The 21,523-nt window shown below is 43.1% G+C and overlaps 1 protein-coding gene across 1 annotated transcript; it reads left to right on the top strand.

Annotated features, from left to right (window-relative positions):
• The first annotated feature begins 522 nt into the window (after positions 1-522).
• itih5 (inter-alpha-trypsin inhibitor heavy chain 5) lies at positions 523-19,769 on the top strand. The gene is made up of 14 exons (XM_085769241.1): positions 523-689; positions 797-841; positions 1,978-2,141; positions 3,179-3,280; positions 5,610-5,872; positions 6,930-7,099; positions 7,445-7,561; positions 11,360-11,531; positions 12,461-12,770; positions 14,540-15,225; positions 16,007-16,060; positions 16,831-16,947; positions 17,491-17,868; positions 19,255-19,769. Exons 1-14 carry the CDS (start codon positions 549-551, stop codon positions 19,515-19,517), a joined length of 2,982 nt encoding a protein of 993 aa, XP_085625367.1. The 5' UTR covers positions 523-548; the 3' UTR covers positions 19,518-19,769.
• Positions 19,770-21,523: the final 1,754 nt, after the last annotated feature.

Genomic DNA, 21,523 nt, shown 5'->3' with positions numbered 1-21,523 from the left:
CCCTAGTGGTGATGTAGAAGGAGCACTTTCCTTATTTCTCACTGGGTGTCAAAAATAACTAACGTGTCAACACAAGATTTAAAAACCAAACTTATCCCATCTTCCTTCTCTCCTTGATTTGTTTTTATTTTTCATTTTTTGAGATAAAGTTACAACACTTTAAACACAGCATGTTGACTTTGCACTGTTTGCAGTCAACGTGATGCACTTGAATGCAACAAAGTGAAGTCACATTATTTTCCTCTATCTGCTCCTTCACATAGACACATATAATAGCAGTGTTTGGACCTCCTCCTTTTCTAGGTCTTTTCCCTCCTAATTCCAAAAATTCCGACGCTCCGTAAAGGCGGCAGCACAAATTGCCACTTATCCAAGAACCGAGGGGGTGAGAGAGGGGGAGGCTGCATCCCTCTCCTCCAGTGGGTGGGTGGGCGTGTTTTCCTCCTCCACGCACCGTGATTGACGCTCCTCCGTCCGGCGGTCACTCCGGACCGACGCCGGAGACAAATGTCCCACTGATGTCTGTGTCTTCTCGCCGAGCAGGACCGATGGAGGAGATGCTGCTGCTGCTGCTGCTGTGTCTCTCTCTGCTGCTGTGTGGCAGCCCGGGGGCGCTGGGAGAACCGGAGGACTCCCAGTTAGAGGATGATAATATCGACCTGGACCTGACGGACTTTGATTTAGACATTGTAAGAGGTTAAAAAAAGAAAAAGAAAAAGTGGAAAAAGTGGAAGGTGCGGCTCCTTCTGGTGTTTGGATTAGTACATCTGATCGGTTTTTTCTTTTGTACCCACAGGCACCAAGAAGAGTCCCCCGACAGGTGAAAACTATACTAACAAAGGTAAAGCCAGATTCTCTCCACATATGTGACTTTATTCTGTTTTTATTCCTTGGATTTTCTACTTTTTGAATATAATTTCAATGCAAAAACAAACTGAGGTTGGATACATTTTTTAAGATCATGCGTTTAGCTACAGGTTGTGGAAAAACTTCCTTGCAACAGGAAAACATTTGATCAAACTGATATTTATATTGTGAATAGAAACCCCCAGAATACATGACCTAGTTTGAATTATTCAGAAGTTGAGTTTTGTCATCCTATAAACTTGTGCGCACTTTGGGCGTGACGCGCACAGATGAGCCAAGCGCGCAGATGTGCCAGAGGAGCCGCGTAATGCGCTGGGTCACGGCTCATGGGAACCACATTCCTCCTCGGACTGTTCGGTAATTGCAGCAACGAGGAAATCCAGTTCCCCTGCATGGGATCAGTTTTCTATCTTAGGTCTATACGAAATAACGTGGAGCACAACAGTGATGCGTTAAGGGGATAGTTCACCCAAAATTCAAATTTCACACATTTTCTACGTGAGTCCTCCGTGCCTTCTCTGAGTTACGGGGGTCCGCACAGCAGTATTTGTCCATATAATGGTTGTCAATGGATACCAACTTTCTTCGTCCAAAAAGACACACCAAAAAACATTCAAATACCTCCATAGTGCTAGTCTGTAATGTCCCTCTTTTTTAAAAATTAAATAAGTCTATATTTTAAGCTTGTTTGTAGCGGAAGCTCCCAGTGTCTCGGTTCACTGCTCTGCCTGTGTCAGTGCAAAATATAGACTTATTTGATTTTCGGCGGAACAATTTCTCATGTCGGGGCTTCAATACAAGAGGGACATTACAGACTAGCACTATGGAGGTATTTGAATGTTTTTTGGTGTGTCTTTTTGGACGAAGAAAAGTGGTATCCATTCACAACCATTATATGGACAAATACTGCTGCGCGGACCCCCCTGTAACTCAGAGAAGGCACGGAGGACTCTGAAACTTCTCCCAGCCCTTAGTCGACATGAGGGTGAGTATATGATGAGTGAAATTTGAATTTTGGGTGAACTATCCCTTTAAAGTCTCCTGTTGCACGGTCTGTGTTTAATTTTTTTTTTTTTTTTAGTGTTTAAGTATCCACGTTTCTCTCTGCAGGAAACTAAACCGCACATCCAGGAACTCTCCATCAAGACCACCATCATCTCCCGCTACGCCTTCACCGCCGTGTACTGCGCCATGCTCAACCGGCACTCCGCCGCCACAGAGGGCGTCTTCCAGTTCCAGATCCCGGCGGGCGCTTACGTCTCCAACTTCACCATGTAAGACACCGCAAAGGTCAAGTGCAAAGGACCTGCAGCTAAAATCATGATATCATTAATGTGTTTTATTATCAGTGTGAGCTGAAAAACTTATATCCATTAAGACTTACAACTCATAAAAAAAACATAATTCAGTGAAATCTTTTGCAACGTTCGTTTTCTATAATATAATGTGAAAACCACCCATGAATTAAAAGATGGACACAATAATTGCATTGGGTACAGTACACTTTAATAGTGGTACCTAAATTTCTTTTGGGTCTTTTTGACCCTTTGAAATAAGGAAATGTGATTTACAGCAGGATCACTGCATGTGAAGGCCTTGACATACAGTAGACATCAATTGTGAGCAGGTTCACACACATGAAGCCTGCATGAGGAGGTGAAAACAAAGATTATTTCAGAGGAAAATATCATAAATTGGTGAAAAGTCTTAATATTTGTGTTTATTTCTCATCATGTGACTCCTCAGATTTATTTCAAGTCACCTACAAGCTCCATTAAATGAGCTCCTTCTTGTCCCATTCATTCATGTGGATGTTGTAGCTACTGTTCTCAGTGAGGTTTACCACTTACTTTACAGCTTATCATTAAGTCTGAAAGCGGAGATGAAGGGATGAATGTCGGACATTTTTGTAGGAGAAGGAATTTGCACCTTTTTAAGAAGTAAAAAACACCAAATGAACAATAACTTTTCCTCTGCCAGTCAGTCGACACGTTGGTCTTGCAGTCTAAGCTGATTTAGTCTAGAAAGAAGGTGTTTTATGAAACAACCTTACAACAGGATTTAGTGGCCGGGCAGGATTTATGATGTGTCCGTCGCTATGGAGACGTAAAGCAAGGAGACAAGAAAGGGTGACGACTTTTATTCGGACGTTGAGGCACACACACAAACATTCAGGGTGCCTGTAAAAATAAGGAGCGACAGATTTAGCCTTTTGTATAGAGGGAGAGCCCAGTTGAACTGTGACAGTAGGTGGTCCTGAATATGAACGCCGCCGCCACGCTAATCCTCGACCTTTGACCCCGTGAACCAGGATCATCGGAGGGCGAGTCTACCAGAGCGAGGTCACGCCGAAGGAGAAGAGGGTCAAACAGGAGAAGGGCCAAGCCAGGAACAAAGAGTCAGGTGACGCAAGGTAAGAGAGTAACCTGAGAGTGTGTGTGTGTGTGGACACACCTACTACGGTCTGGTGTCTCCTCCTAATTACACAGCAGCACTCACTCCCTCTAATGTTCCCATTTTGTAAACACACATTGATAAAATCCCAACAAAAACCTCTCGGTAACACTTTACTTGACACCTATCTCTATAACGCATTATAACCATACTTATAATGAGTTATAATGCAGTTATAGCACTGTATAACTGTAGTTATAAACACTCATAAATGATCATAATGCTTTATGACAATAATCATAACACACTATAAAGAATTTTATCGAGACTTATAAAGTCAGGAATTATAATAAGTTATGACTCACTGACAATGCCCACATTGATAATGCATTATAAATATAGTTATAATGTGTTATAATTGGCTTATAAACGTGTATAACTATCATTATAAATACTCGTAAATTTATAACAATAAGCATAACACATTATAGAGCATTATAACTCTATTATAATACTTGACCTTATAAAATGCTCTATGATGTATTATTCTTAATGTTATAAAGTCTTATGATAATATATGAGTGTTTATAATGATAGTTATACACGTTTAAAAGCCAATTATAACACATTATAACTATATTTATAATGCATTATCGATGTTGGCATTGTTAGCCAGTCACTAACCTGACCTTATAAGTCACGATAAAATGCTTTATAGTGTTATGATTATTGTTATAAAGCATTATGATCATTTATAAGTGTTTATAACTTATACAGTGCTATAACTGCATTATAACTCATTATAAGTATGGTTATAATGAGTTATAGAGATAGTCATCAAGTAAAGTGTTACCAACCTCTTTTACCACAACCAGCTGGCTACAGAGTGTGTGTGTGTGTGTGTGTGTGTGTCCTCTGTATAAATGTGTGAGCTCAGAGTCGATCTATGGAAAGAGTGACATCACGTTTCCAGCTGTCATGTGAGAAGTGACATTTTATTAAATGAGATTTTGTGTGCGAAGGGCCGAGCAGAGGACGGAGTGGAAGATGTGAGATTAGAGTCAGACACAAACACGTCTTCTGTTTTCATGATATCATCGCTTGGACTCGTCATTTCATTTCAGTGCTCCACCTCTTCTACAGATCCACACCTTCTTCTGTCTTATTCACCATATTTTTACTGTTTGCAGTCAAACTTGTAGCAGAAATACTAAATTTAGTCAAAATATGAAATCCTCTGAAAGAAACCAATCAGCTAATATCACACCTCAAACCAACACAGCAAAGTGTGTGCAACTTTAAACGTATTGTATATTGAGATCAAAGGTCAAATTGTACCACAAATAAAAACAGATAATCTGAATAAATATGTTGTAATCAACTTTAATAAGAGCTATCTTATCCTAATTCAACACAGCATTTCAAACTATAACCTTTACGTAAGTTTGGCTAATGCTATGTAGTCATCGTTAGCATTAGCAGCTGTTCATGTTATGAATTCACTATCAAACTTGAATTCTTTAATCCTGAAGTTAGCATGTAAGCAAGTACATTTTTATTTATATAGCACCCAGTACGAGCGCATGCTAACCAGCTAGCCTCGGAGCATCTGATCACTTTTCCGATACCGAGTAAAAACAGTAGCGGTTGACGCTCAGGTGATTAAATAGTCGTTGATGCTAATGTAGCTTAAAAACAGAACCTTTAAGGTGAATTTAGGTTCAACTAAAGCAAACCCACACACTTTCATGTGTAATAAACAGTTCCCAAATCAAACTGTAGGGATTTTCTAACATGTTTTAAAGCAGAGATGTCAAACTCAATGTAGTTCAGGGGTAGCAAACAGTACAATTTAATCTCAAGTGGGCCGGACCAGTAAAATAATAGCATAATAACTTTTAAATATATCTAAAAAACTGAAATGTTCCTCTGTTTTGGTACATTAATAAGATGTTTTACAGTTACTGAACTATCCTTTTACAAAACATATTATGAACCACCTGAAATTTCTTGATAAAAACATGTGCAATTTCAAATTTTCGCACTTGACAAATTCATCCTGAGGGCCAGATTGGACCCTCTGCAGGGCCAGTTCTGGCATGTTTGACATCCCTGTTTTAAAGGAATAGTTTGACATTATTCACTTTTCCGTAGCTTGGCTCGTCCTGGTTGGGTTCATCCAGCAGCTACAGCTCTCTGGGTTTTCCAAACAGAACCAGACTCCAGTTCATACCTTTATATTCCCAGTGGTGTCAGTCTCCTCTTCCAATGCTCAGCAACAACGAAGGAAATAAACTTTTATTTGACCAATTTCTGCCACTGTTCTTCCCTCTTTGTCCTCCATGCAGCTCTGAGCCGGAGGTGGAGGTGTTCAGGATGGCGGCGAAAATCCCGGGTAGGAACCGTGCGGTCTTCCTGTTGACCTACGAGGAGCTGCTGCAGCGCCGCCTGGGACGCTACGAACACGTCACCAGCCTCCGGCCGCTGCAGCTGGTCAGCCGCCTCAGTCTGGACGTCACCATCGTTGACCACTCCCTGATCACGGACCTGCAGGTGCTGCCGCTCCGCAACGGCAGGAGCACGGGACCCGCTAATGCACCGAGGACTCCAGGTTTACAGATTAAATCTTAATATATATGAATGAATTATGTTATAAATGTAATATTCATGCACTTTTACCCTCTTATTTAGCTCTATATTTCATCCTTTTGCTGATTATAATGACCAAATGCTATCTAATTTTTCAAAAAATGAGATTACAGGGTCTCAATAATGCTAGATATCCTTAAAGGGATAGTTCACCCAAAATCGAAATTGCACTCATTATCTACTCACCATCATGTCGACTAAGGGCTGGGAGAAGTTTCAGAGTCCTCCGTGGCTTCTCTGAGTTACAGGGGGTCTCGGCGTAGCAGTGCATGTCCATATAACGGTTCGCAAATGGATATCAACTGTCTTCGTAACAAAAAGACACACCAAAAAACATCCAAATACCTCCATGCTGCTCGTATGTAATGTCCGTCTTGTATTGAAGCCCCGAAATACGAAATTGTCCCGAAAAAAATTTAATAAGTCTATATTTTAAGATTGTTTGTAGCGGAAGCTTCTCTTCCTGGTTCGTCTAATTTGGACGAACCAGGGTCTGTCCTCTTCCCAGTTCGTCCAAATTTGACGAACCGGGAAGAGAAGCTTCGAGAAACTTCCGCTACAAAACAAGCTTGAAATATAGACTTATTCAATTTTTTTGGGGACAATTTCGCATTTCGGGGCTTCAATACAAGACGGACATTACATACGAGCAGCATGGAGGTATTTGGATGTTTTTTGGTGTGTCTTTTAGTAACAAAGACAGTTGGTATCCATCATATGGACATGCACTGTTATGCCGAGACCCCCTGTAACTCAGAGAAGCCACGGAGGACTCTGAAACTTCTCCCAGCCCTTATATTAGTCAACATGAGGGTGAGTAGATAATGAGTGAAATTTCAATTTTGGGTGAACTATCCCTTTAATAAATACAGACTAAATATATTTTATTTCCAGCCTGGCACCAGTTTATACAGTATCCGTTCCTCCCGAGGTCACGACCAGTTTCCTCATGGTTCAGCGTTTTTGTTCTCGATCCAGTTAAAACACAAACACACTTCCTGTCTTTGTTGGCTTAACAGCAAAGCCCGAGCCTCCCGTCACCACGACGATCAAGAACGAGAAGAACGTCTGCAAGATCACCTTCAGCCCTAACATCGTCCAGCAGGCCAAGATCACCACCAACGGCATTCTGGGAGATTTCGTCATCCGCTACGACGTGCAGAGAGACATGGGGATCGGAGACATTCAGGTTGACAACAGTTCTTTAGAAACTGCGACACAAAATAATAAACACAGACGGTTTTCATAAAGAAAAACCAGACTGTGGAAAAAAAAAGAAGCATAAAAAATAGTTCCCATATTTTGCATGCGTGCACACAGATTTCCCATCCAGTTACACACACACACACTCGTCCACCCACCTGTTACTCATTCATCTCTCTGGCTTCCTGCCACCGGCCTCAGTCGGCTGCCAAACTCTTCTGTCTGTCTGTCTTCAGAGCAGATCTTCGTCTTCACATGAACTACTGAAGTCGACCTCTGCTTCTGCTGCCTGACCTCAGTCTCCTCTCTTTCTCTCTATGTCTTTTCCCAGGTTTTAAACGGACATTTCGTCCACTACTTTGCTCCCAAAGATCTGCCCGTCGTGCCCAAGAATGTGGTGTTTGTGATCGACACCAGCGCCTCCATGTTGGGCACCAAGATCAAACAGGTAAAGGAAGTGCGCTTGCTGAAACTACTAGGGGTGGGAGAAGGAATTGATTCACATAAATATCGCGATATCTTTTTTGACGTTTTTTTTTTCAAAAATCGAACTTTGGGGGGGAATTTTTTTTTTGGGGGGGGGGGTTAAAGGGATAGTTCAACATTTTGGCAAATTGGCCATAATCGCTAGTAGTAGGTTAGCCAGTAGGTAGGCTATGGAGGGTAAAGGAATTTCTTGGTTTCCCTCATCAAACTCAACAAATACACAATCCAACAACTCAAAAACACTGTCGTGGACAAGTTGTGACCTGCACATTCATCACGCTATGAGATAATAACGGAACGTTACGAGACAGAGTTGTTTTAGAGTTAATATCATGCAAAACCGCTGATGTGCGTTGTGTTCAGGGACAGTTTTTCAGCAAGCAGACTCTGTATTTACCCTGTATTTACCTTGAAAACGGCTCCGTTTCGTAACGTTCCATTATTATCTCATAGCGTGGTGAATGTGCAGGTCACAACTTGTACACAAAAGCGTTTTGGAGTTTTGGGATTTTGTATTTGATGAGTTTGATGAGGGAAACCAAGAAATTCCTTTACCCTCCATAGCGTAGCTCTGAGCAGCCTGCCGCTCCGCTCCGCTGTTCTAAAAACAGCTTACACCGACAAATAAAGGTAACGAACCTACTGCTAAGACTATAGCGATTATGGCAATGGGCCAATTTGCCAAAATGTTGAACTATCCCTTTAAATATTGTGCAATGTGCATTTGTTAGCCTTTTTTACATACAGAGAGTACAGGTTTTGAAAAGGGTTTAAGTCCACTTTATAATGGAGTATGTTCATTTATAGGCTCCTACAGTATTTGTGTGCAGATAAATGTTAACAATGCAGACTAAAAATCGAGAGAATCGGCAATATTGTAGAATCGCAATTTAAATCGAATCGGCATCCAAAAAATCGTAGAAGAATCGAATCGGGAGAAAAGCATATCATCCCAGCCCTAGAAACTACTGCTGAATTTAACAACTGCAGCAAACGTACCACCAACTCTTTAATTAACCCACATCTGAAACTTATTTCTGCTCATACAGGCTTTTATTTCATTGATGAATTTATTACCACTGCGTCATAATTACAGCTGAACCTGATTTGAAGATGATGGTGCGTTCGCTTGTTTATGGGAAGCTCCGACATCCGAGATTTAAGGGCTCAGACAGACACACAGTCCCAGGAGACAAATTCGCAAAGTTCTTTCATTTTGGCATCTTGAATTTCAAAATAAAACGTGCTTTTTAACCACATTAACATGCAGAGTGTTAATAATTGTGAAGCCATGTGTTTTCCGAGCCAAGTTCATTAGCTTTGAACTGTTACACCATGGTCTTCATCACTCCATCAGCAGATGGGCTTATGAAGAAGTCTCTACCTGTTGATGAAGACTGTGAGATTGGATCAAAAGCTCTGGAAAACGTTAATATCTAGACTTCGAGTTGTATCTCTAACAAAGGTCTGTTTGGATTCTGGATGTGGAAAAACATTGTCTTGGACCGTAAAATTTGGATTTGATTTCACTTTTTGACTCCAAAGGTAAACCTGAGGGAAACTCCTAATTAGCGTAGATTGGACACACTCACACACATACTGGTGTATTGTTTTTACATTAAAGTCTAATACAACAATGTCACAGTTCCACCTTGGAGCTGAAGCTCTGCATGTGAAATCATTTTTATTTTCCTGGAGTGTGTCGCTGGAAATCTGATGAGTTTTCAGACAACCCTCGCTTCCCATACTAAACCGTTTACAGTCATTTCAATGCGTGTATTGGATATGAAACCAGACCCCTCCTCCTCCTCCTCCTCCTCCTTACTCACTCCCACACTGGAATATCAATATCAGACCCCTTTGCTTTATTTTCCTCCATCTGTAAATGCGCCGTAATCCCTCCAACCCCCTCTTTAGCCAGATCGGAGCTGATCCCTGCAGCTGCCATGAGCGCAGAGAAGGAGCAGAGAGAGTAGGAGAAGTGAAAAACAGACTTTCAGTGGAGAAAGAAAAGTGGAAACACAGGCAGCAGCAGCAGCACAAGGCCGAGCTGTGAGGGAGGAAGGTCAGTGCCTATGGGGTAATGGAACTTTCTAGACAACAGATCCCTCGACCCCTCTTGATCCGTCCCCCCCTCCTCCTCTGCCCATCGTCAGCCCCCAATGGAGTGCAGGAGGACCAGAACAAGTGCGTTTTGATGTGGCTTCACAATAGAGGGCTTCAGAGTATAGGTCAGTCTGAGGCTCTGACCCCGACTGTATACAGCCCATACACAAAATTATATATCACACCCACGCTCTGGGCTGCAGGGCTGCAGAGCTGCAGAGCTGCATAGCTGCAGGGCTGTGAATCCAGTGACATGAAGTCAGGGAAGAAAAAACTCTGAGTCTATGAACAAGTGGCTTATTTTTCCAAAACCTGAAAACTTTAATTTTATGATCTGGCATCAAGTTTCATCCAGAAAATGTTTCACTTGTGGATGGATAAAGATGTCTAAATATGAAAACGAGTGTCTGTCCTGCTGGAGAAACTCTTGTTTATGTTATTCTCTCAAACAAAAGCACTCTTCAGATGATGAAACTCTCAGCATATTAATGACAAGACAGACTGGACGCGACACTGACTCGGTATCGGAAAAGTGACCAGGCTAACTGGTTAGCATGCTAACTTAAGAAGCAGGGAAAAAAAGTGAATCAAAGCGATGAAGGTTGACGTCAAAGCAGTGTCAGCATCAATGCACAGTCATACACTCATTGTGTGACATATGGAAGCCATTCAAAACCCACAAAAACAGAGGTTCATCTTTTTGCATGACAGGTAAAACATACACAAAACTCACTTTAGAATTATTCTTGACACTGGTTTTTCAACATTGTTAACACGTGTGAGGAAAAACACCACAGCTCATCAAAAGGCTGCGAGTTTGACTGATGGTTTGTTTCCAACAACTGCAGCTTTTCTATAGTTCTTTTGACAATAATGGATGGCTACGCTACAGAGACCATGACCAGGCTGTGCATCAAGAACAGAACATACAATATATATACAACATACGTGATATGAAACAGATGTAAACTGTATATGTTACAAATTCCTGTCAATACTCATGGACCCACGGAGCTTAAATGCAGTTTGTATCCAAGTTTATGATGTAGATGGAGGAATATGCATAAAATTATCCAGGAAAGAGCCTATTGGATTTCATAAGGTGGAGAGGGCAGAAAGAAACAGCACCTTGACTTTGATTTTTTGACTTTATTCAACTTAATTCGAGTTAAATCAATGCTGAAACTTATTTTAAAGTTATCAAAGTTCAAGTAGACATGAGAAGCAAACAAAGGCTTGTTCTGGATTTAGGGTGTGATGCTGATCCCCAATGGTTTTCTTTCATCTTATTCAAACCTCTCCATCAATAGCCTATTTTGTAAGTTTTGCTAATGCTATGTAGCCATCGTTGGTATTAGCAGCTGTTCACGTTACATGTTTGACGTCAACCTTCATCGCTTTGATTCTATCACTTTTTTTCTGCAACTGAAGTTAGCATGCTAACCAGTTAGCCTGGTCACTTTTCCGATACCGAGTCAGTGTCGCGTCCAGTCCGTCTTGTTATCAATATGCTCAGAGTTTCATCATCTGAAGAGCGCTTTTGTTTGAGAGAGAGAACATAAACTAGAGTTTCTCCAGCAGAACAGACACTCGTTTTCATATTTAAGACAGTTTTCATGATGTTGAAACTGATTATTTGTCGTCCTCCCTTTAGACTAAAGACGCTCTGTTCACCATCCTGAGGGATCTCCGTCCTGACGATCACTTCAACTTCATCAGCTTCTCCAACAAGATCAAGGTCTGGCAGCCCGACCGCCTCGTTCCCGTCACACCTCTCACCATCAGAGACGCCAAGAAGTTCATCTTCACCCTGATGCCCACGGGAGGTGAGTCTTCATCGGCCAAAACGTCACACATGACTCCTGTATTTTGATAGATGATCGAATGTGTTACTTGAGTGTGAAGATCTACTCTGTATAACCCTTAAAGGGATAGTTCACCCAAAATTGAGATTTCACTCATTATTTACCCTCATGTGGACTAAGGGCTGGGAGAAGTTTCAGAGTTATTCGTGGCTTCTCTGAGTTACAGGGGGTCTCGGCGTAGCAGTGCATGTCCATATAACGGTTGCAAATGGATACCAACTGTCTTCGTAACAAAAAGACACACCAAAAAACATCCAAATACCTCCATGCTGCTCGTATGTAATGTCCGTCTTGTATCGAAGCCCCGAAATGTGAAATTGTCCCGAAAAAATTAAATAAGTCTATATTTCAAGCTTGTTTTGTAGCGGAAGCTTCTCGAAGCTCCTCTTCCCGGTTCGTCAAATTTGGACGAACTGGGAAGAGGACAGACCCTGGTTTGTCCAAATTTGACGAACCGGGAAGAGGAGCTTCCGCTACAAACAAGCTTGAAATATAGACTTATTTAATTTTTTTTGGGACAATTTCGCATTTCGGGGCTTCAATACAAGACGGACATTACATACGAGCAGCATGGAGGTATTTGGATGTTTTTTGGTGTGTCTATTTGTTACGAAGACAGTATGTATCCATTTGCAACCGTTATATGGACATGCACTGCTACGCCAAGACCCCCTGTAACTCAGAGAAGCCACGGAGGACTCTGAAACTTCTCCCAGCCCAGGGTGAATTATCCCTTTAACACTCACTCTGTTCGCTGAAAGTGGAAAAAAATCTTGTTTAATGAGCTTTGGTTTTTCATTTAGCCCCAGGGCAATAAAACATATTTCCATCTCCTTGACATTTTCACGAGTAGCTACTAATCTCCAATGGCCTCCCTCCTTCCACTCCAGGCACGAACATCGACGACGCCATCCAGACCGGCTCCTCTCTGCTCCGTCGTTACCTCTCGGGCCGTGACTCCAGCCCAAACAGCGTGTCCCTCATTATTTTCCTGACCGACGGGCGGCCGACCGTCGGGGAGATCCAGTCCACGGCGATCCTGGGGAACACCCGCGGGGCCGTGGAGGAGAAGTTCTGCATCTTCACCATCGGCATTGGAAACGATGTGGACTATCGGCTGCTGGAGCGCATGGCCCTGGAGAACTGTGGGATGATGAGACGGATCCACGAGGAGGCCGATGCCAGCTCCATGCTCAAAGGGTGAGAGAGTGAGAGTGTGTTTAGACTTTACCTGGTGGTCTGACTCAGCCTTCGCAAAGACTCACTAGTGTCCAAATCTAATTTTCCCAGATGTCAAAATGGCCATCTTGGAATTTTTGAGGCGATTGTTGATTATCTCAGACTCTAAATGACCTAAACTCGAATTTCCTCTGGCAACTCCTGCTATTAAAGGTCCAATTAATCCCACAGAGCTAATGAAGACAAGAAAAACGAACATGAGTTCATTTCTTTGGCCTGAGGCTGGTCCAAGCTTGACTGTACAACAGGGTCAGGAAGGATAATGAGAAACAAACATCGAACTGGTTTAAGACTAGGTCACTCTTAGACTTTGCTGATGGTTTTAACGTCGTTATGTATGAAAATGTTGTGAACATTGGTCTGAAATGCTTGTTTGCATGGTCTGGATTTGTCGTCATAAAGAAATAACCCCTAACCTGACTGTGAACCATCTAAAAAAAAAAAAAAGCCTTATTTTAAAGTAGAAGTTTCTTTTAGAAATACAAGGCCTGCCCACGGTTCTGTAATAAGAGATTGTTGCATCTGCTCTGTGATTTTATGAACTTTCCAAAAATTTCATGCATGGTCCTCATTTTCTTGTTTGTCTCCATCTTCGGTTCACTCTGTTCTGTCTCTGCGCTGCATTTCCCAGAAATCGCTCGTTAATCAAACAGGATTATCTCTCAAAACACGCATGGAAATTAAAAATGAAAATGTCAATACAGCTTTTTTTTACAATAATGTAAGTGAATATTACTTAAAAGAAACAATTAATTCCCTCTCATAAAATTCTAATCCAACTCTTATTAAGCAATTAGCTCTCCTAATCCCTCCCCTCTCCCACGTCCGACACGCACCTCCATCTCTCATCGAGCTACGAAGGAACGAAGACGGCAAATGTGACGGTGCTGACAACAGACCTCTTTAATCAACTTCACCATGTGACAGACACAGACAGCCACCCTCTTTCTCTCCTGGACCTTTTTTCCCCCCCTTCTTCTCCTCCTGTCTTTTACACGCCACCCTCTTCCCCCTCTCTCTCTTCCGCACTCGGACACACTCCGTGTTTGTTCAGTGGAGCAGGAATGCGTGTGTGTTGTGAAACCTGCGTCTGAGTATGTACGTGGGGTTAACAGATAGACTCCACAGATAATAGCCCTGGTCCTGCTTGAACAAACACGCTGGTTAAGAGGTGAGGAAGTTTACTGCAGCGTGACAACAAGGATGGGCTGCACACACACACACATACATGCACGGTTTCTGCTTTATACACACACTCCTTTATGAATGTGTGCACACACCCTGAAGTGGGGTTGCAGTGGCTGAAAGGGGGTTAGACAAGCAGGTTTAATGCCCCGGAAGGTGCCATGTTCGGATAAACACAACATATGATGAAATCTAGAATAACAACCTTCCTTGCTGCTCTATATGCCCTTGAGCAAAGGAACTAAGCCAAGAGGTTCTCTGCAGGATGGCTTGACGATCTCAGAAGGAAAATGCAGATATTATTGATGCTAAACACAAAGTCTGCCAGACTTTGAGCCTCCGAATTATGTGTTTTGTTTTGTTTTTTGTAGTCATGAACACAATGTAAGCCGCTGAAGGTCCCACCAGGATCAAATATTTGTCTGATGACTTGGAAACTCTTACACACCCTTATATTAGATTACTTTATGTGATACGTAATGCGATTGTCGCCTTTCTGTATAGTCGTCATCTGCAATCCTTGATATCTTCTTGTCCCTTTTCAGGTTCTATGATGAGATAGGAACTCCTCTGCTCTCTGACATAAGGATCAACTACACCGAGGACTCCGTCCGGTACGTCACGCAGCACATGTTCACCAACTACTTCAACGGCTCTGAGATCGTCATCGCCGGGAAGCTGACCAACCAGAGTGCAGAGTCCCTCCACGTCCAGGTGACGGCCAGCAACAACGACAAGAGCATCATCCTGGAGACGGACGTCCCACTACGGCACCGGCAGATCGAGACCGAGAAGCACGTCAAGGCAGCTACCACGGCGATGGCGTCCGGTCCGAGGCCTCCGGGGTCAATGGGTGCTCACGGACTGGGCGTCGCTCTGGGAGCGGTAGCGGAAGACTTCGTGGAACGAGTGTGGGGTTTCCTGAGCGTCAAGGAAGGGCTGCGGTCGAGGCTACGCAGCCAAACCAGCAAGGAGAGGGAAGGCCACATCGATAAGGCCACTAACCTCTCGCTGACCTACCACTTTCTCACCCCCCTCACCAACATAGTGGTGGAGAGGCCCGAGGTCCTGGCCGACGGCACCATGGCGCCAACGCCCACCATTCCCCCGGCAGCTGGGGAGGGTGTCTCTGCGGCCAATGAGCTGCCGGACGAAACGGAAGATGGAAAACCAGAGAAATCCAACAGACAGCCAGGAAGACAGACTTCACCTGCTGCAAGCAACACATTAGGTGAGGTTGTGTCTCCTAGATGTGGTTGTAGAGGGTGTCTGAAAAAGTCCCAACGGAAAACCAAAGATAAATCCGGTTCTGCAAAGTTGGTCCTTTTCTGTTACTGGCCTGAAGTTGGCGCTAATGACAAAGCTTGCAAACATTGAGTCATCTTATTTCAAACACCTAATTTCACTAGCAAGAGACAGACTGTCATTAGGCTAGTTTGAAGAATATGCTCATTTGCCTAAATAACACAGCTGTTTACAAACAGCGTCTGTTTGTTGCTAACATGGTTGGTCACCTCTGTCGCTAATGACTGAGCTTGCTAACATTGGGGACGCTAATTTCAAACAGCAAGAAAACAGGTGTAAACAGCTGCTGATTAAGCTAGTTTGAATGCCAACCTGTGGCTAGAAACAGCTTCTGCTTTTTTTGCTTGTAGAATTATATTTGTCTTAATTTAGCCTAAGTGAAAGTATGGCTAGCAATAGCCAACAACTTGGCACAGCCGTACCCTTAACTGTTTACAACTTGTTTGTTTCTTTATGCAAGGAAGTTAGCATCTATCCAGTCAATCATCATGTGACTGGTTCACCTTTGGAAGTCATTGTAAAGGTCATGACTCCAAGCTAATTGCGGCTAATGTTGTCTGCAAAGGAGCAAACTACAAACTCTTCAGAGCCTTTTGTAAACTGAGTTGGGGTTGGGGGTTACCCATATGGAAAATTAAAAGAGGAAGCCCTAAACAATGGCAGCCCTTTGACTCCTTGCAGAAGATAAATATTCTCTTCCCTTTTAGGTAAAGTTGAAAGAAGACCGGCCAAGAAATCCATCACCATCTCCAAAACATCAGGTAACTCCATGTTCTCTCTATGCGTGCTTCTTAACCCTATATTCTATAACCATATATGTTTATATAGTGTTGGTTACACACAGTAAAAGACTTTAAAAGCGAAGAGGGGAATGTACAGTAGACTCTCTCTCTACACCCTCTATGTGGGCGACCTGTAATTTAGATGTTCTTGAGCCGGTCGGCAGCGATCACACAGACAGCGAGGGGTTCAGGGACGCCTCTGAACATGACCTGGAAAACGAGGGAAAAAACACGCAGGGGTCTAATTGAAATACCAACACAGGCCCTACGTGGCAGTTTCAACATGCAAGTGCGTGTTCACAAAGCACACACACACAGACATGCACTGTGGGCGAAGGGGACAGAGTAAAGAGTTCAAAAGTGGATGTTTGTGCATGTGTTACAGTTAAGAGAGGGATCCCATCAGAGGCAGTTAGCGAGGGCTAATGACCCTGTCATTACTGTGGCTCTATCATCTCCTCTCATCTCATCTCTCCTCTGTTCATCTGAGCTGGTTCTCACAGGCCTGAGGAGACGTTAACTAAACCACTGCACATATTATAAACCGAGCTCACGCATACACAACAGTACGAGTCCTTTGAATATCTGACATCATGGCTCTATGTAAAGAAAGGTCAAACTTTTCAACTCGTATCTCATTTTTTCACACAGTTTTAGGCCTTTTTCAACCAGAAATAAGTCAAATTCAGTAAATGCAATGCTCCCAAACTGGGGTATTTAGCTTTCTAAATGCGCCGTCTCTTCTCCAGCTGATGGCGACCCTCACTTTGTGGTGGAGTTCCCCCTCAGTAAACTGACCGTGTGTTTTAACATCAACGGTGAGCCCGGACACATCCTGCGCCTCGTATCTGACCACAAGCACTCAGGTGAGAGTCTCACTGCAGACCATCAACAACTATCAATGATCCTGTGCATATTCTCATTTGTCCAGGTCATAGTATCTCAAAAGAGGTTAAATCGAAAGCAGCTGGACTTGGTTATTTGTCTGGGAAGACGTTTCACCTCTCATCCAAGAGGCTGGTCACAAGTGGCAAGTGACTCCAACGACTGTCGTTAAACCACAATAGGGCACTAACAAAATCGAAACCAATTTTCCACCAAGGACAGTCACTTAAATGACTGTTGTTGGCACTTGGAGCACAAAAGGGAACCAGTGACATCATCAGCCTTGTGAACGCCCACACAAGAGGTTAAATACCTGGGTCTCCAAACCAGATAGTTGGACCAGTCCCAGCCTGGTCAGATGTGTACATGAACTGATGAAGAGTCTTGGATGAGAGGTGAAACGTCTTCCCAGACAAATAACCAAGTCCAGTTGCTTTCGATTTAACCTCCTTTGAGATACTATCAATGATAAAAAAAAAAGTCTTATGCCACTAAATCATTCTTGCTCTATCTCCGTTTTCCAGGTGTGACAGTGAACGGTAAGCTGATCGGCGCCCCGGCTCCACCGGGCAGCCACAAGCAGCAGCGCACCTACTTCAGCACCATCACCGTCGTGGTGGACCACCCCCGGCGCGCCTACATCGAGGTGACCCCGAAGAAGGTCATCCTGGACGGCCGGGACCGCATCGTGCTGCCCTGCCACTCCACCGCCGCCGTGGACAGCGGCGCGTTGTCGGTGTCGATCGTGGGGAAGTTAAACGTGACGGTGACGGTCGGAGGGAACATCAGCTTCGTGATCCTGCTGCATCAGTACAAGAACCCGGCTCCGTACCAGAGAGACCACCTGGGCTTCTACATCGGTAACAGCAAGGGGCTGTCGCACAACTGTCACGGTCTACTGGGTGAGTGTCAGCACGGGACTGGGCTTTAAAGGGATGGTTCTACATTTTGGCAAATTGGCCCATTGCCATAATCCCTATAGTCATAGCAGTAGGTTCGTTACCTTTAATTGTTGGTGCAAGCTATTTTTTAGAACGGCGGAGCAGAGCCGTGAGCTGCTCAGAGCTACGCTACGGAGCCTAATGGGATTTCTTGGTTTCCATCATCAAACTCATCAAATACACAATCCAACAACTCCAAATGCTCTGGTGGACAAGTTGTGACCTGCACATTCACCACGCTATGAGATAATAACAGAACGTTACGAGACAGAGTTGTTTTCGAGGTAAATGCAGAGACTGCTTGATGAAAAACTGCCCCAGATGGGAACGCACATCAGCGGTTTTGCATGAATTTACCCGAGTTTGATGAGGGAAATCAAGAAATCCCATGAGCCTCCATAGTGTAGCTCTGAGCAGCTCGGGGCTCTGCTCTGCCGTTCTAAAAATAGCTTGCACCGACAATTAAAAGTAACAAACCTACTCATAAAACTATAGGGATTATGGCAATTGGCCAATTTTCAAAAATGTTGAACTATCCCTTTAAAAATCACAGTACCAAGTGTAAAAAGAGGAGTTTAACCAAAGAGTGACACTAGATCTAGATCCAGAAAAGGGAAACAAAAAAGTAAAACAAAACTTTTTACAATAATAATAATAATACTGTTATTCCTAATGAGATATAACGGCAAACTAAAGCTCCAAGGGCAGTTTTGAGAAAGGGTGGAGATCAATACTTACAATAAATAGGAATCCAGCTGTTTGTTTTCAAGACACTTTATCAGCTGAAGATTTAACGTGATAATATTCAGCGGGACATCAAAATACTCTGGAATTTCATAGAAACCCAGATGTAAAGGTTCTTAGTCCTGATGGACAGATAAGCACCATCCCGAGGCCTGTAACCGGCGGGGTCAGCAGTGATGTCCTCTCCGGGCGCAGAGCGGCCGTGAAGCTGTTTTCATTGGCATTTAGTTTATCTCACGTGGTTGAGTAAAAAGCCAAGAAAACATTTCATTTTGACTGGAAAGATTCTTCTCATCAGTTTATATAAGAGTCGGTTTTAGTATTTCAGATGCATCTCCTACAGGTCAGAGGTCAGTTCTGAGGAAACTCCTGCACCTGTTGCTTAATTTTCAAGAAGGACAGAAAATGAAATCAGGGGAAAAGAAGGTCTTGAGCCCAGTAAAGCCAGGATTTTAGCCAGTAGACCATCAGGAAGGTGAATTTGCTTTGATTCCCGGAGTGGAAAACAAATCCTTTTTATCTTTCTGAGCAGAAACGATCACAACAACGGTTGAACCAGCATCTGTAAAAACTCAACCCCCTTTTGATCCGATCTGCTTCCAGGTCAGTTCCTGTACGAGGAGGTGGGACTGGCAAAGCTTCCTGCGGACGGCGGTGGCGTGAAGCCCTCTCCGGTGCTGAAGGTGAAGGACCGCTCGGTGCCGGTGGTCCAGAAGACCCGGCGGATCTACAGCGGGACGCAGAGCGTGGACTGTTGGTTCGCCAGGAACAACGCCGCCAAGCTGATCGACGGACAGTACGAGGACTATCTGATGTCGCACATGTTCGACACGGGGGCGTGGCCGCACGGCACTAACAAGGCGTGAGGTGACGCCATGAACTCTCGTGCTGCATTTAATGATTTGACTAAACTCCCTTTTTATCCTGTATCCACCATTATCACATCACAACAGATCCAAACGGGTTCAAACCTCATCACATTTCAGTTCTTGACAGCGTGAATATATTTTTTTACTATTTCTAATAGAAATGTAATGTTTTTTTATTGCATACTGTATGTATTATTTTTTAAAATAATTTTTTTATTGTAAATAAATAAATAAAATACTTAAACCCATATTTTTAAAGGTACATTGTGTAGGAATTACCCTCCCACTAGCGTTGCGGTTGTATATCGCAAGCAACTCAATCGTATTTTTCATGCTGCATTCACGTGAAATTGGGCAGACGGCAGATGGACGACAGCCGCTGCACGTAACGGCATAAACAAGCCTCTATGTAAACAAGTGGTCCGTCAGCACGAGGCAAAAACAATGCACGCGAAAATATGTTGTCATGGCGATGTGGTATTGTTTACCTGACCCATGTTTTACCGGCTTTCTCTTGACTTCTGTGACTAAAATGACATCTGGTTTGTTACCGACGGCCGTCTGCCCGACTGCAGGTGAATGCAGCATCAGTGTAACGCTCCATTCCTCCTCAAAGCGTTACCGCGGTGACTTTTCACAGACGCCACCACCTCGACCTGAGCCAACAGCACTTTCGGTTTTGTGGCGAGTTTCGCGGAGGCTCATAAATGTAGTGTGAAAACGCTTCGCTTTTCCAAAACTCCTCGCTGTCCCTTTAATGAAAAACAGACTTTTGGACGAAATAATCGATTTTTTGTGAATAGATAACAGGAGAAGTTACACAATGCCCCTTTAAGGTTGTTTTCAGAAACAAAAACAAAAAAAATCACATTATATTTGCATTTTGCATCCATTCAGGAGCATGTATGTGTGTTTTTTTCGTCACACATCTAATAAAAGTGTCAACGTGTCCTAAACGTGAACATCACACCTGGTTACCGCAGACACCAGCCCCAGCAACTAACCCCTTGTACATGTGCACCTCACACACACATAACACACAACTACACACACAGCTCCACAGTCCTACCCTCCCACCCCCACCCCCGCCCCCACCCCTCCCTGTCATCAGCTGGAGGTCACAGGGCTGCTGGCCCCGCCCACACAGGTGTGCTCCGTCCAGGTCCCGGCGCTCAGGGTCGTCTGTCATCGCGCTGCCTCGCTGCAGGAATTCAAACGCCAAACAAACGGGTTCATGTGTCAATCATCTTTATTCGTAGCACAGATTGAAGAGAGATACATTCGGTTAAAGAAGAAGCACCGTGGCAGTTTACAGCCCGTCGACGACACAGATGACACGATGGACGTCCGTCTGTCATTCGATTTTATATTGTAAAAAAGAAAAATACACGAGCTAGCTACACTGGAATACAAAATAAAAACATTTACAGATGGAAATCTCTCAAATCATGAATGTAAACAAATAAATGCAAATGTTTCCATGATAAATTGCTGAATATATATATATATTAAAAAAAAGGAAACATACATCAGTCACCTACTTAAATTCGTTCTCAGTTCAAAAGTGTAGTTTTGGCGACGGCTCTGGAAAATTCTCCCGTTTACATTTGACACTTTAAAAAAAAAACTAATTTTCCACTGTTGTTACCACAGATCAGACCACAATATATCAAGTCATATACATATAAAATATATAAACAGAATAAATAAAGAAATGTGCCATAACTTGCAAACAGCTGCTGCATCATCCCACAGAGAGAATTACACATAATCAGTATCATCAGGACCGTAAATTAAAAAAGTTGAGTTGTAATATTTTGACAAAAAAAGTCATAATGTTATGAGAATTAATGTTGATTTGTAATATTGTCAAAATGAAGATTTAATTAAAAAAAAAAAAAAAAAAAAATGATTAGAAGAACTAAATGATAAAAAGGGTGTTTTATTTTGAAAATATTATCACCAAAAAGAAGTTTTATCAAAAATAATTTTAAAGGGACAGT

Source organism: Trachurus japonicus, chromosome 23, assembly GCF_045865225.1.
Source record: "Trachurus japonicus isolate A0001 chromosome 23, Traja_1.0".
Classification (NCBI taxonomy): Eukaryota; Metazoa; Chordata; class Actinopteri; order Carangiformes; family Carangidae; genus Trachurus; species Trachurus japonicus.
Note: the sequence above shows the minus strand (reverse complement) of the source record. Positions and strands in the feature narration are given on the sequence as shown.